The sequence below is a fragment of the Aythya marila genome, assembly GCF_965140915.1.
Source record: "Aythya marila genome assembly, chromosome: 2".
Taxonomy (NCBI): Eukaryota; Metazoa; Chordata; class Aves; order Anseriformes; family Anatidae; genus Aythya; species Aythya marila.
In genome coordinates this window covers 145,678,933-145,694,957 of record NC_139043.1, presented here as the reverse complement: position 1 = coordinate 145,694,957, position 16,025 = coordinate 145,678,933, and the positions used below count along the sequence as shown (strand labels likewise).

The 16,025-nt window shown below is 45.8% G+C and overlaps 1 protein-coding gene across 13 annotated transcripts in view; it reads left to right on the top strand.

Moving 5' to 3' along the window:
* Window positions 1-14,909, top strand: part of MTSS1 (MTSS I-BAR domain containing 1) — a 118,276-nt gene extending 103,367 nt beyond the window's left edge. For 4 of the 13 annotated variants that reach the window (XM_082754106.1, XM_082754104.1, XM_082754098.1 and 1 more), the window contains 5 exons: window positions 6,299-6,418; window positions 7,431-7,625; window positions 9,576-9,740; window positions 10,124-10,286; window positions 11,922-14,909. In XM_082754106.1, the coding sequence (XP_082610232.1) occupies window positions 6,299-6,418; window positions 7,431-7,625; window positions 9,576-9,740; window positions 10,124-10,286; window positions 11,922-12,619 (1,341 nt within the window). In that variant the 3' untranslated portion in view covers window positions 12,620-14,909. The remainder of the gene's footprint in view (window positions 1-6,298; window positions 6,419-7,430; window positions 7,626-9,575; window positions 9,741-10,123; window positions 10,287-11,921) is intronic. The other 9 variants (XM_082754109.1, XM_082754108.1, XM_082754107.1 and 6 more) reach the window with 5 other exon arrangements.
* Window positions 14,910-16,025: the final 1,116 nt, after the last annotated feature.

The following is a 16,025-nucleotide window of genomic DNA, read 5'->3' as shown; positions in this document are numbered from 1 at the left end:
ACATCTTCTACACTGTCCCCAGTCTGGACACATCAGCATTGTCTTTATAGATGACAACCTGAAGAACTTTGTGCACACTAATAAAATGAATGTTTTATTTAGATTGGCTATGGCTAACCTAAGTGAAAAAAATAAATGAGCAATAATAAAGTAAACTGGATAGTGACAAGGTAAGGATGTTGACTTTTAAGATACGTACATTGGTTATACAGTCTAGCATCATCTTTGGTTTTCATAGTAACCACTGCACCTGCATAAAAGGGTGGTAATCTACGTGATGGTGCTATGTTTGCAGATGAGGATGTAACTTTGCAATTGCCCCTACCTACCATGGAAAAAACCCAACACCTCTCTTTGCAAGTTCCCCTCTTAAACCAGGGAGAGAACTTAGGCCGGTGTCAGCTGGCAGAACATCCTGAAAGTCGATGGAGTCACGCTGATCTACACCAGCTAAGTTCACATACTGTCACTTCATTTTAGACACTATCCATAAAGTTGCAAACCGATCCAAGCATCACTCAATCTATTCATGAGCTGTAGAAGGCTGCAGCAGTGTGGCGTTGACTTGACAAGTGTAGTGTGTTGGTATAACAAATAGGTATGTGCTCTGTATGTCTCCAGTTCTGTGTACCTTTACGCAGAGGAAAAGGTAACAGATCATTGCCTGGCCGCTTCATCTTTGCTTAAGTGTCTCGCTTTGTGTGTTCAGCACTAAGTAAAATATGTGTGTGTCGTGCTGACGGATAACCGTGATCGTGAGCTTACCGAGAAGCTGTTCAATTTACAGCGTTACTTCATGTTGTGTGTCTCTAACCAAACCGACCTGCAGGCCTTCCTCTCGGCATTGTGCTTTTGGGGCTGGGCAGTGGGAGGGAGGAGCAGTGGCAGCGGCTGCTGACTGCTTCTGAAACACTGATGTCATTGTGTGCAGCAGGGACACTGAGAAAGCAGAAAAGCAAGCTCGGGAATCAAAAAAGGGAATGAAAAGCTGGGTATCTTGCGCAGGTGGACACTTGGCTGATGTTTGCTGGCTGCATGCTGTGGCATCTGCCAGCAGCAGTAGTTTTTAAGGCAGCAAAGCCGATTTTCTTTTAATAATGGATTTTAAAAGAAAGTGGAGGGGATCTGCATAAAATTCCCAAATCATGGGAATTACACTGTATGAGCTACGTGAAGTTTTTGTGCTCTCACCTGCATTTTCGACAAGAAAAGGTCACTGAAAATTAAACATTTTATTCAGAAATCACAGATGGGGGTAAAATTTTGAAGAAGAAATAAGGAGAGATTTAAACAAGATACAGACTGTACCAGAGAAGAGATGACTGGCAAAATGAAGACTGCTTTTCAGACTATAGTTGAAGTCTTCACAGTTATCACACTCTGCATAGAAGACAGGAAAAAGAGCTATTATAAAGCCAGGCTGTGCCCTTAGACAGGTTTGGTGGGATCTGCTTTCTGCAGCATTACCTTTAAGATCACTGGGAGGAAAAGTGTTAGCCTCTATCAGATAGCTGTACATCTGGAAAGTGCCCTTTGAAATAGTTAAATCTTAATTAAGCGAGTGCAGTTGGGTGAAAAGCATCACAGATCGCTTTCTGGAGCTGAGTGGTTTCTCTAAATGCCTGGTTTGAGGTCAGCCTTGGTCAGCACTGCCCTTGGCATGTGCTGAAACCACATAAAGCCCTGGGCAGCCCTGCTGCAGGGAGTGTAGAGTAGGTCTTGGATGAACATCCAACCTGGTTGGTGCTGCTGACCCTACACGTAGGCACACGGGGGCCTGGGAGTATCTGCAATGAAGTTGTATGGAAATAGTGGTTATGTTGTGTTAGGGGATGACAATACAGAGATCCACTGGACTTGGAGTGAACATGAGTGGTGATTTTCATAATGTGGAAGTGAACGTGGAGTTGGATTGTAGAGGCTGCTTAAGACTTGGTGGGGGTGAAAGCAAGGGGAGAGAAAGAAGCAGATAAAGAAGAGGGGAAAAAGAAAACACAGAAATCTTTTCAGGTGTTGTCAAACAGCAGAGGACTAAGTCTTTCTTACTAGAATACTCAGGAAATCATTTTTCCTTAAACAATAAAGCAGAGGGAAACTAGTTGTGAACTTACAGATCTGGAAGCTAAAAAGATTCTGCTTTTGAGGAGGTGGCATTGCTTGAAATAGCTTGATGTTAGAATAGGGGAAATATAGTTAGAACTATTCAATTGTTCATGTAAATTAAGAAACACCTCTAAAGTAAACCCTTAAAAAAAAAGGTAAGGAAAAGAAATGCATCTGTCAATTACCACCAGGTTCTTGTTTCTCCTAAAGTTACTTTTTAAATCAAGTTTCCCAAGGGTTTGTCCCTGACTAGATGAGTAGAGACACGTTTCTGGAAGTGAGACAGATCGAGGAGGTGACCTTAAGTCTCTGTCCTAAGCCTTTTGAAAAGTACCTGATGTGTCTTCTCCGGACTGCAGAGAGACATTGGACCAAGCTCTTCATTAGGATTTGATCTTCTGGGAAAATCTTGCCCAGAAAGCTCTACTAGAATATGAAGAAGGGAAGGGGTTAGGAAAGCAATGCTGTGTTTGCATGGAGAATGAGAATATGGCAAGGGATGCAGGTAATCCAAGATAACTGCAGTCCTTTTATAGGTTAGTGGGACAGCAGATGGAAACTATAATCATACTGTCCAGCAGCTCAAAATACAGTTAGTGGGGGGTTGTTGGTGGTGTTTTTTTTGTTTTTAATACATCCTTGTTGGAATTCATACATAGCACACCAACAGCAGGACACTACCCAAGAACAAGCCATGGAATAATGTCTGAGAAACCAGAAACCATGCTGCATGTGTATAACATACATCCGACAAACTGGTTGTTATTGTGCAGGGCACATTTTTAGCTTCGTGCTGATATTGTTAATTTGAAGGTTTTTCTCAGAAGAGATGGTTTGAGAGCTGAGCAGAACCAACATTATCACAACTGTGGAAAAAAATCACCTCCTGGGGTTGACGTAGCTGAAATTAAAGAACTAATATTTAAAAAAAAAAAAAAAAAAAAAAAAAAAACATTCAAATTAAACAATCATTTTTAAAAGGAATCAACAAAAGTCATCTGAAAAAAAAAAAAAAAAAAGCCAAATTTCTGACTCCAGGGGATCTGGAGTAGAAATTGCTCAGCCTGGTGTTTGTCTGTGTGTGTGTGCTCCTGGGGGCACACGTTTCCAGGTGGGTGTGCATCTAGAGCAAGCACTCAAGCTTGAAGCCTTTTTGCCTGAGCAGTAGCTGTGCAGTTTCTGTTTTCAGCCACTCATGTACTTTCTGCTAAGAAATGAAGGGTGGTCTGTGCTTCCCACACCCCGCTCCTCCCAGCCTTTCAAGACTGATTGCAGTCCGATCCAGGCAGTCTTTTCTTGCCATATCATCACTCTTGTCTTCTTTACACTTCTCCTTCAGGACCTCAGTATTCTTCTCTCTCCATCATTTTCTCACTGTCTTAATCATTTTTTAGCAAGACCTGAGGCACCCTTCCCATGTCATGCGAATTTCTCAAGACAAGGAGACCTGTTTCCCTGCCACCACGTCTTACGTTTCCTTCAACTACCACGATGTTTTCTGCAGGGTATCTTGCTTCATCCTTTGCCTGACTTGGCCTGTTGAAAATGGCCATGCTGAGTTTGGTGTGAGTCCTTCTTTCATCTTTCTTTCACCTTGTAGTCACATCACTGCAAAAATAAATTTGCCATTTCTAGGCTTTTTCCCCTAAACATGGCATAAATTGAACAAATCTTTGCATCTTCAGAAGTTGTATTTTTGGCCAGTAAGGCCAAATGGAGATGATAGAAAAACCAGCTACTGGCTACATGCAGCTCTATTGCTAGTAGACCCTATTTATGACCCATAAAATTGATTCTTAATAGATTTTTGATAGGAACTCTTGAAGCTTATGGCTTGTAAACCAGAATAGTCTATTGAGTGTAAACTCCAAATTCTCACTTGTCATCAGAAACCAAGGTGGAGTAACACTGTCTTTGGAACTGAGATCCTTCCGTGGCTGTCCTGTCATGGGCAGAGTACTCAGACCCAAGAGGGTCTTTCAGTGGTTCTTTTCGGCAATAAACATGAGGTTTCAGAAAGCGTTTTCTGAAATTACATTCTTGTCTTTAATTTTTCCTAACCCAAGTGTAACACTATGGGGAGTGTTCTCATGGTGCGTGCTCTCAAAGTTTCTTCTGCTGAGCAACCTAGAAGAGGCCAAACTTGGACATCTATTGTAAAAAAATGAATTTAAGAGTAGAAAAAGTAGGCTTATGTCCACTTAGTGCATTGTAGTTATTTATGTCTGATTGCCGTCACCTGCAGCTGATGTTTTTCAGTATTCTTATTTTCAGAGATCTCTCCTATTAAGGGGTTGCTTTAAATCAACAACATGACAAGTTACACAAAGTGTCAAGCCACTGCATCACTGTATCCCACAGAATACTTCTCATTTTTTTCCTTAAGAGCTCCATATCATTTGTTGTAGCTTCTTCTGATCTTTTGTTCCTCTCACCCCTTTGAGATGAACTCGAGATGAACGGGCATCGTACTGCCTTCGGAATACGAGCTTATCAATAACCTAACCACATTTGCCAGGTCACATGCAGATCTGATCTGAGCTGGGATGTGCATTACTTCTATAGAATAATCCACTATATTACATGCTGTTGTTTTTTTTTTGTCTTTTTCCTCTTTCTTTTCCTTCCTTCCTTCCTTCCTTCCTTCCTTCCTTCCTTCCTTCCTTCCTTCCTTCCTTCCTTCCTTCCAAGTTCTCAACAGCCCAATAGTCTTCAACAAAATCCTTACAACAAAGGTGTCCCATCTTGGCATCTTGGGAGATCTACGTCTCTTTTTACGTATGCAATTAGTTATACATTCTTTATATGTAGTTCATAGTGAGCAGTGAGTAATTATTACTCTGCAGTGTCTCTTACCCTGCTATAATTGTATTGCAGCCTCACCCCAAGATCTCATCTAAGATTAACTGGTGAAATTGTATTTTAGATGAATTTTCCTCCCTCTTCAAAATTTCATTCCTTGAAAGCCGAGGCGTTGCTACACAAACTTGTGCACAAGGGGGCATTTCTGGAAATCCCAGCCATTCTCTGTGCTGTCCTAAAATAAAGTGACAGTGATATCCTTAGATAGACTTGCTTCACAGGTCTTGGACTACAAAAGGATGAATGGTTCTTGCTGATGTTGCATTTCCTGACAGTGAACAGAGCTCAGCACTGTCCTGACATCTTTGCTGTCAGTGTTCTTCACCATTTCAAAGCCCGTGGTTGGCCCTGACCCCTCCTGAGGGTGATGTTGCTATCCATGAGGTGCAGTAGCATTGCAGTTGGTAAAATGGTCCACGTGGTTATTCACCTTGGAGTCAGGCCTGTCTGTAGGTGAACTGGATGCTTCTGTAGATGTCTTATAGCCATGAATGTACATAAAGGCACGCACTGAAAAGCAGAAGAGAAGTCCCTTATTAGGAGCTAGGCTGTTGAGCTGTTAGTTTCCTCCCCTCTCCATCCAAGCCCCTGATATTTTCTATCTCCGCTGCTCAGAGGAGGTGGCTGGCAAGCACATGCCACCGTTTATGCCCTCAGCAGAGTACGTGGCACCTTCGTAGTGACTGCTGGGCAGAAAGGTTTGAGCTTTGGGTGCATGCATACCCCCGGCAGAGGCACATGCATACACCTTTGGGAACCTCCAGCCCTGGTAAGTATCGCTTCTTTCTCTGTTCCATAATATTTGAACTCGGATGAGCTTTTCACCAGTGCCGTTGCAGGTCAGGATATCCGAGAACTTGTGCCTGTAAGTGACATTTGCTGCTCTGTGTCTTAAACCTGAACTCGATGCCTTTGACCCACCGACGATCTGCTTTTCTGTACGGATCAGTTGTCTTGGTGCACTGCATGTTTGGACCACGGGTCCCCTCGGCTTCTTGCTCGGAGGCAGCTAACAGAATCGAGGCGCTGGGGTTGCGATGAGGAGCTGAGGGCGAGCCCTCGCTTCCCTCATTCTCAAGCAGCGTGGCAAGTTCTCGCACTAAGCCACTGCCTTGTTGCGCTGTAGATTTCCTCAACGTTAGCAATGGTTTTGAGCAGTTTCTAATTGTTTTTAAAACCCTAACCCTCTGCTTCTCTCATCCTTCCCTTTCTCCTGTGTGTGTCTTTGTGTATGTGCTTTTTGTCTTTTTTTTTTTGTTTGTTTGTATTTTTTTTTTCTTTTTGGTGGCTTGTGTATCCTTTCCCCGCCTTGCGGTGCTGTTTTACGCTGCAGAATTCGTCCAGCTCTGCCTCTTCAGAAGCCTCTGAAACCTGCCAGTCAGTGAGCGAGTGCAGTTCCCCCACCTCAGTCAGCTCAGGCTCCACCATGGGGGCTTGGGCCTCCACAGATAAGGTGAAAAACTTCATCTCAAAGACATACGAACCTACTAGCTTGTTATCCAAACCCAGCAACTTTTGGACAAAAAAAAAAAAAAAATGTGCATGGGACACAGCCAGGGGAAGATGAGAATGGGACCTGTTGCACGCTCCCTTCAAAGTGAATCTGTTTGAATGAACCACAGTGACACCTTTAAACTTGCTGCTAGGGGGAAGCTACAAATTGGCCATTTTATGGAGTAATTTTCTAAGAAATCTCATTGTCCACCTTTTTTTCACTCCAAGAGACCATGGAAAGGTGCCTAAACCCAGCTGGGTGCCTGACAAAGAGCATCTTGGCCAGGTTTTTCTGGTTGTGGCTTCTCTCTGCCGTTAGATACGATGCATCACACCCAGCAATTGGCGTGTATTTCTGAACAAAACGAAAAGAAAAACAAAGCACTGTGCCAGAACATGGTTGGACTAAATTCTGGGGGGTACACTGTGAACCGGGGGAGGCAGTGAGAGCAGTGTCCATTCTCATCTGCTCAATCCTTGCTGTTGGGTTTTTTCTTTTTCGTTTTTTTTTTTTTTCTTCCATATCATCACGCAGCCAGAACGTGTCATTTTCCAAGGCTATACGCTTTTCTTCTCTGTCCAGCTACACAGAATAAACGCCACCGATGCCAGTGCCTCCAGTATTGGAAATGTTTTGTTTCTGTGTCTGCAGACTAAATCAATTGCCGAGGCTTTTCACAGTGTGCCACTTCCATGGACAGAAGGCAAAGCTGCCGAGCCTGGAGACAATGACTGCTAGATCGATGTCTGAAACTTGTTATACCAAATAACAATTTTCAAGCCATCTCACTTCCGAACCGAGCATTGTATCAATTTTCTGTTGTTTATGTGCAGCAAAGCTAAGATTTTCTTTCTTTATTTTACGATACGGAAGTCTTCTCCCTAGAGCATCAGAGTCGCAGTGTATTTTCGTATTCATTCTGTTTATATTAATTTCTCTGTTTTTGTTTGTTTATTTGTTTCGTTTCCAGTTGTCTAATGGGTTTTATCACTGTAGTTTATCAAGTGACCCATCCGTAGCTTCAGTTGGTGCAGGTCCTTTCCCTCATTTCCCGCCTGTCTCCCGTGCGTGGACTCGGGCTCCCTCAGCCCTCCTTCCAGACTACGTTCATTATTACACCATTGGGCCAGGCATGTTGCCATCATCTAAGATCCCTAGCTGGAAGGTTTGTGTTCCTTTTGTCGTGGCAAGTCCTCACCTCCTCATGCCGAGCGTGCGCACGGTGGTTGTTGCTGCTTTCAATCCCTGTAATTTCGTGTTGATTTGCTCTGGTGTTGAATATCGCTCTGACCGGGCGCTGCATGGGGCTAACCCAGCTAAAATCCAGTTGTCAATATTTCTCAATGACCTCGCCTAATCCTGATGGTTCAATAAGAGATATTAAAGCTGATAACAGCTAGGGGAGAAGGAGTAGCGTAGTTCTGGAATAAAAAGTGAGATTGGTGAGGGCACTCTGGGCTCTATTCAGCGAGAAGAGAGCTGGCTGAGCATCCTCAGAGCTCTCACTAGAGCAGGGAAGAGCTTCCCCAGAGAAATCCCTCGTTGAACAACGCGGTGCTCTCACTGCAGCTGCTGTCCTCTGCATCCCCAGGGGCATGCCCTTACACATCTGGCTGGAGGGGTTTAAGAAGTTGCTTGCTTCAGGCTGAAAGCGCTGCCACAGCTTGTGCTGGTGTCTCAGGTGAGACCTTGAGACGTTGCCAGAGTACATCACCTTCTTGCAGTTGCTCCAGCTGGATCTGCAAGGATCTTCCTCCACACCAAAACATCTCTGCTCTGCCAGGGTCGTGACTCTCACCCCTGCCAGGCAGTTCCCTGGGGAGGCCGTGCCCCTGGAGCCAAGGAGAAGGTCTCCTGTCTGGTACCCTGGAACTGCACAAGGCTGTTTTGCAGCTGAGAGTCGCTGCACAGCTCTTAGGTGCCTGTGGAGGGTTTGTGATACCACATATGCACTCTGGGACCTTCTCGGATGTGTAAATCGAGGTACCTCGTTACAGACCCCTGAATCTCTCTCTCCAGCAGTTGGAGACAGGCACAGGCACAGGGTGACCACAGTGACCACAGTTTTGCACTTAGAGGCAAAGCAGAGCTGCACAAGGGCTCATAAAATGAAAGACCTGTGTCTGCACAGGGGCCTTCTGGCACTGCAGCTGCCTCGTGCTTCTCATGCACAAGACTGAGACGTGTCAGTAAAAATTTAGAGTGTGGTCTTCAATCAGCAGGCTGTGCAGAGGCTGCTCAGTAGCCAGCTGCGGCCACTGGTGGCCGTGTGGCCAGTTCTGCCCCACGAGCTGCTGCTTCTGGCTTTATTTTTAAAGCACACGCTGTGCTAGGGCTGGGCCCTTCGGCAGCTGGCACCCGGGGAGCTGCTGCTTAGCAGAGGTGCTGTGTCCCAGCACAGGGCGCTGCCGAGTCCTGCAGCAACCTGTGGGCTCTGGGCACTTTGGGGACTTCGCTTAATAGAGCCCTGAGTGAGGCCAGTCCTCGTGGCCTGAGGGATCCCTATTTCAAATACAGCACCAGTAACTCAGAGCCATTCCTCAGTACAGATCGTTATTAGGAAATTCAGCTAGAAAGTGAACCGAGAGATTACCCAGAGTAATGTCTGATGTGTAGAAAAGATAAAGAATCTGTTTAAGCCTAATTTTTCAGAACTATAATCATGTGGAAGAACACATAATATTAGAAATTGTGTACAGCTAGCATTGCTGATTGGACATCTGTGTATATTTTATACCATATGCTTATGCTGTGTGCCAGTGGCTTTTGCATTTGAATTTCTGAAAATATAGGCTTTAACACCGTGCAGTCTTATTTAGAGGAAACTATAACATTAAAATATTAAATATCTTCATAGAAGAATATTCTGTGAAGAATAGAATTCTTCCATAATTCATAGGTAGAGTAGGAAGTTTCGATTCCCTTTAATGAAGGAGATGGGTTTTATAAGTGAAGATTTTTAATACCCTCAGACTTCATTAATTTATGGCCTTACTCAGGCACGTCAAGTTTGATACATAATCTATCGCGTTCAAATCGCCCTTTTGCACAGTTAGGCTTGTGATTAAGGTGCAATCTCTAAAGAAAGCTGTCCCTAACGGGTGTGTTTCCTTAGGACTGGGCCAAGCCAGGCCCGTACGACCAGCCGGTGGTGAACACCCTGCAGCGCCGCAAGGAGAAGCGCGAGCCGGAGCTGAACGGAGGGGCACAGAGCGGGCCGCCCGCGCCACCCGAGGAGGCCCAGAGACCTCGGAGCATGACAGTGTCGACTGCCACCAGGGTGAAGCTCTAATTTCAGACGTTATTTTTCTTTTTTTCAGGGGAAATGAGGGGTGTGCTGGCTCCTGCCAGCATTCTTTGACGTGCTTTGTCTTGGCACGTGTTTGTCCAGCAAGCTGGGCTGGTGTGGTGGTGATGTGGTCAGTGGAAGTTGTGTGGGCGTGAGAGAGTAAGACACTGAGAGAGTAAGACATCTGTTTGTAGAGCATTTGTGTTTGTAGAGCAGTGGCATCCCAAGGAGCACCTGTTTCTAAGCCCAATAAATGGTTGGACGCTGTCCTGTTGGATCTATTATACTGGTGATAAGCTCTGCTTGGGAGAAGGGACAGCCAAGAGCTGGTGAAGACCGAGCAAATAACGTGTCTCCTTTCTGTGCGTAACCAGCAGGGTGAGGAGATGGAGTCCTGTGAGGAGCTGGCACTCGCTCTGACAAGAGGTCTGCAGCTTGACACCCAGAGGAGCAGCCGTGATTCCTTGCAGTGCTCCAGTGGTTACAGCACCCAGACGACAACTCCGTGCTGTTCAGAGGACACGATCCCATCTCAAGGTACCCAGTACTGACCCGATGTGCTACTCAAGAGCTGTTCTCTCTCTGAGTCCTCTCAGCCAGGCCATCGTACACTCACACCCCAGCACCAGGGAGCTGTATTCCAGCAGCCATCACTGGCTTTGCAGTCAGGAAAGGGGTGAACATTCCTCGTGTGGGGAGAGGATGAGGGAGCTGGCACTGGTCAGCCTGAAGAAGAGAAAGCTCAGGGGCAATCTGATCAATATGTATAAGTTGTGAAGGGTGTCAAAAGTATGGGGCCAGGTTCTTCTCACTGGTGCCCAGCAGTAGGGTTAGAGGCAGCAGGCACACATGGCAGCACAGGAGGTTCTGTCTGAACAGGAGAAAAAACTTCTTTACTGTGAGGGTGACAGAGCACTGGAGCAGGTTGCCCAGAGAATTTGAGGAGTCTCCTTCCCCAGAGGTACTTACAGACACGTTTGGATGCACTCCTGGATAATATTTGTCAGGGAACCCTGCCTGAGAGGGGAGGTTGGGCTTGATCATCAGAGGTGCCTTCCAACCTCAGCCATTCTGTGAGTGCTGTCATGAAGTGTTTTCCAGCCTGGATTAAATTCAACAGAAGCCTGGATTTCTGCACTGTGTGCACTCACGTTTTCTTGTTCGTTACTAGAATGAGTTTTAGCTTAAGTATGCTACCAAGATGCAGTTTTAAAGAAGTAATTAAAATGATGCTAGTATTGCATCAAACACTTCTTCTGGTGGTAGTATCCTTTCCGAGCTATTGTCTTAGCAAAATTGCACTCTTGTGAGCTTTGCTTTCTCGTTCCATCTGTGCTCTGATTCTGTTCTGTTTCCTTTTGTGACCTTCGATTTCCTACACAAACAGAAGTTGTTGTAGCTGGAAAAAGAATGCGTTGGAGACCTTAACTTGGGGATACCTGGGAAGTTGCACCAAGGTATTGGGTTTTGTGCCATTTCAGACCCCGCAGGAAGCTGAGAGGGGCTGAGTTTGGTGCTGACAGTGCCGCAAGGATGCTGTTTGCTCAGCTGAGCTCAGCTGTGCTGCGCAGTCACAAGAGGCAGCAGGGCTTGCAGGAGGCCTAGCTTGGCTCAGCATTTACTTGGAAAGGAAGGAGCCTGATGCAATTATTGAAGCTTAGGCTGAGTTTTCAGAGCTGACGGTTGGGATTTACTTTGTTGGCAAAATAATCGAATTTGCTGCTGAAATCACTGGTACACCGTCCCCTGAGCCCCACGCTGCCTAATATAAAGTACACTTTTTAGTCACTGGCTGTTTGAAGTATTTGTAGCTACAAGTGGTAACATACGGCGTGTAGGATGCCAGTTTTAGTATCTTAGTGTTGGCAACAAACACCGAGTCTTCGTTACTTAATCAGTTCTTCTTAGAGAAGGCACCAAATGTGTACCCTGCTCATTCCCTTTCCTGAGAGACCTGAGCACGTGTAGGGTTGGTCTGCTGGAGTGCCTGGCCTCAGCCACACAGCACGACAATCTTGGTCACCACGCTTCAGACTTCATTCCGCCTCGAGGTGAAACCTCTCCTAATTGCTACTGGCCTCCAGGCCCTTCTGGTTAGATGTGCTTTTAGCCTTAACGACGTGACTCGGCCGCCTTCTCCAGTTTGTTCCTAACTGTGTCGTTTGGCATCAGTTTCAGATTATGATTATTTCTCTGTGAGTGGTGACCAGGAGGCAGAGCAGCAAGAGTTTGACAAATCCTCCACCATCCCAAGAAACAGCGACATTAGTCAGTCGTATCGCAGAATGTTTCAGACCAAGCGTCCCGCTTCCACTGCAGGTCTGCCAACCACGCTGGGACCGGTCATAGTCACCCCCGGCGTCGCCACCATCCGACGGACGCCCTCCACCAAGCCTTCGGTCAGACGCGGCACCATCGGGGCAGGTCCGATTCCCATCAAGACGCCGGTGATTCCCGTCAAAACACCCACGGTCCCCGATATCCCCGGGGGGCTGCCCGGCGCCCTCGCCGGGACCGAAGAATGCCCCGAGCAAAACCTGGAGTCTCCAGCGGCCGGAGATGGAGGGCAAGGCGTGGGCAGCATGCCCTCGTCCTCGTGGAGCGGACAGGCCTCCGTCAACCCTCCGCCATCGAGCCTGAAACTGAGCGCTGCCGACGAGCAGAGGCAAGCGGTGCCGGAGGGCGAGGGGGAAGAGAGCGAGCGGGATGGTGTCAGCACCCTGGCGCCCGGCGGCCAGCTGGAGCTCGATCCCGGGGACCTGAGCCCCGGGGATGTGCCACAAGGGGAAGATATGCTCAACGCCATTCGGCGCGGCGTCAAGCTGAAGAAGACGACCACGAACGACCGCTCAGCACCTCGTATCTCCTAGGGGCGAGAGAGCTGCCGGAGTACTAGCCGCCGAGAAGGAACTGTGAGGAAACCAATTTGTCTCTATCCATTCCAATCTGTGATCAATGAGTTTTTTTTAAGATGCTCGGTAAACAGACAGTCTGGAAGTACTCTAAAAGAGCAAACAAGGTGAAAGAGCGTAGTAAGACATAATCTTCACTGGTGTTTTAATTTGTAAATATCAATGATTTTGGTTCTGCATTTTTTTTTTTTGATCTAAGTTACACTTTTAATTTTTTCTGAAGGTGCCAAATCCCATTTACCTTTTTTATAACTCTTTGTAAAGTTTTAAATCATAGGCGAAAAAAAAAAAATAAAGTCGAGTAGTTAACTTCAGCAAAGGGATTTAATGAAAATTTGGCTTTTTTGCAAGCTTTTGTAGAGCGCCTTGTAATAGTGAGGTTGAAAAAAAAAACCAACAATGGGACTTAATTTAAAGTTTAAGTCAAGCAGTAAGGAATAGATCCTCATTTAAGTGTTAAAAAAAAAAAAGAAAGTTTGAAAAGCAGGAATGAAAATTGACAATAAAAGCAATATATAATGCAAGGAAGAAACCTGCAGTTGGTAGAGTATTTGGGGGTAGTGGGGGGAGGGAGATGCCATCAAAATAGCAGATGCTGTTGCACAAGAGTAGCCTAGTAGGAGTAATTACTAGTAGCTTCATGGTAAATGCATCAGAATAAGCCATATTGGATTGCAGTGTTTTGTTTCTGTAGGGTGTTTTAAAGACTGGGTTTTTTCCACATTTCTTTTTGACTGCACAGCAGCAACTCTCAGTCACATGCATGCAGCCTTAACTGTGTAGGCTTGGTTCTTCCACCTCCACTTTCTGTTCCACTCATCCTTTCACGGAATACAAACAAGGACGACAGGCTTAAGGCAGTTATCAATGTGAAAACATTTTTAAAATGCAAGCAGGGAGTTCTTAGCTATTATCAAAATGCCTTTTTCTGACCGTGCCCAGCAGGCTGGGCACCTTGGAAAGCCCAAATATTTTGAGAAAACACTTACCAATTTGACAGGTGTAACCAGCTTGTGATCTAATAAACTGCGAATGTTTCTTTCCAATACAGGGGCTTGTTTTTCTTAACTTCTTTTAAATGGCAGTTGATTGGCTTTTTTCTTAACTACCGAAAGCAATGGGGCAGCGGGTGGGGGGTGGGGAGATTATACAGTTTTTTATTTGGTAACATGGGGAGTCCGACCACTCCCACCTCTTTTTTTGTACTTTAAGTCATGTTTTTTGGAACGCTGTTGATAGAATTATTAAGAGTTGGATTTTTTCCTTCAAGTAACAGTAAGTTACTGCTGCAATACCCGCTTCCTAAAGCTGATAGAAATGTGCAGACCCCGGGGCACCACCGGTGCTCTGACCCGTCTGCCCACCCGCAGCTGACCCACTCGTGGGTGGATACCAGACCAGTGCCTCTGGGATGGTGAAAAAAGCACCAAATAACGCAGAAAAGGGGCAGGTTTCCACCAAATGCTCTGCAGATTTCTGTTGGCTTCGGACTTACCCACATAACCTCTTATGCTTTGATACATAACTGCATTGGATGTGAACCTTCTAGTAACTGTGTAGTCGCTGTGTTCGATATAACATTTTACACTGCTGTGGTTGCTGACCTTTTTTTTCTTTTGTTATGGCTTAAAAGCAAAAAGAAAAAAAGAAAAAAGAAAAAAAAAGAAAAAAGGCATGATTCTTAGAAACTATTAAACCTTCCTTTCTTTGAAAAACAAGCTCCTTATTACAGAATATACTAAACAGTAGTGCCTGTGGTGTAGCCCACCAATCTTGATTCAGTAGCTGATGCATTGTGCAAATGAGGCTTTGAGATGGTTTTTGCATAAACAAAAACTGCTAGGAGATAATCTCAATAGTTAAAAGTGTTATTTAAACCTTTGAAATAAATGGATGTAACTGTACCGGAGTACAGCTTTTCACTTGTTTAGTTCTTAAACGTTAGTATAATCAGTAAAATTTAATATAAAATGTTGCCAAATTCAATGTAGAAAGAATGTGACAAAACACTTTGGATAGTTCTATTGTTTGTGTTTTTGCATATTGTAAAAGCAGTGTCACAGCTAAAAAATAAAATGTTTCTAATGGTAAATTATTGTGGTTTAGTTGCTAGTTTGTACTGAGAGTTGACCTCTCCCTGTGCAGTTTTTTGTTCTAAACTGGTATAAATAATTGCTGTAAGTGTGTCTCCCTTCTACATTGTAATGATTGCTTAAGCCTACATTATAAATAAAGAACTGCTGGAAAACTTCTGCATTTCGCTTCTTGAAGACTCGCGGCTCCTAGAGCTCTGGATGTCAAGGTTTCCTTCATCAGACCTCTAAAAACAAGAGGTAAAACTGCCTGAACTCATGGGATGAGACAGAGACAGTCACCAGGCAAAGCAAAGCAAGGAATCCCTTCTCCTGTCCCACCCCCAGGCCAGCAGGACTCCCCATGTAGTGGTGCCTTGGGAAGACAAACGCCACCACTCCCAGCACCCCCCTGCCTCCTTCTTTCCCCCAGCTGCCATCGCTGCCATCCCTGTGCTGTGGGATGTCCCTTGAGGCATTTGGGGCCAGCTGTCCTGGCTGTGTCCCCTCCAGCTCCTGGGGCACCCCCAGCCCCTTGCAGGGCAGCTCAAGGAGCTGGGGAGTCCCTGGCTCTGGGGGAGTGCTGCCCTGCAACAACCGAAGCAGCGGTGTGCTGGCACCACTATTTTCATCCCAAATCCCAAACACAGCAGTGTAGGGGCCTCGACAAAGAAAATTAATCTACCCCAAACCATGACACTGCCAGAGGAAAGTTGCTGCTGTCAATTCCACGCATGCTTTCAGCCAGAATTTATCAAGCGCAGCCCAAGTGCCAGCTCCCACACAGCTCCCAGTGATTGAAGACTTCTTTGTTGCTGTTGTTCAGCCTTCTCGGGAGCAAGTGTAGTGAGGGAGGACAGTGTTCCCACATGCAGCTACCAGGCAGCAGCCTGATTTATTTCCTTGCCACTGTGACAGATTCATTTTAGTCCTCAGGTTTCCATTTGTCATGAAGACATTAAAGGAAAACTCAAGGTGCTTTGGCTGGAACCCCGTCCTGTTGTGAGGATTAGAGCTTCATCCCCATCTCTTTATGGCTGTTACCCCATGCACTGATCGGCCAGGCTGAATCATTGCAAAGCACAGCCCTGCCATTCACAGTGAGCATGAATCCCCCACATCTACATACATAAAATGCACAAAATGCTTGTTCTGTGGTGTTCCTGTGAGCACACGGGCACCAAAGCTGCCGACAGCCACCTGCAGCTCAGAGCTGAGGGCTGGGGGAGAGGCAGAGCAGGCTGAGGGGTTTTGCCCTGTGATTCTATACTGCCCTGTCAGCTTTGCCTCCA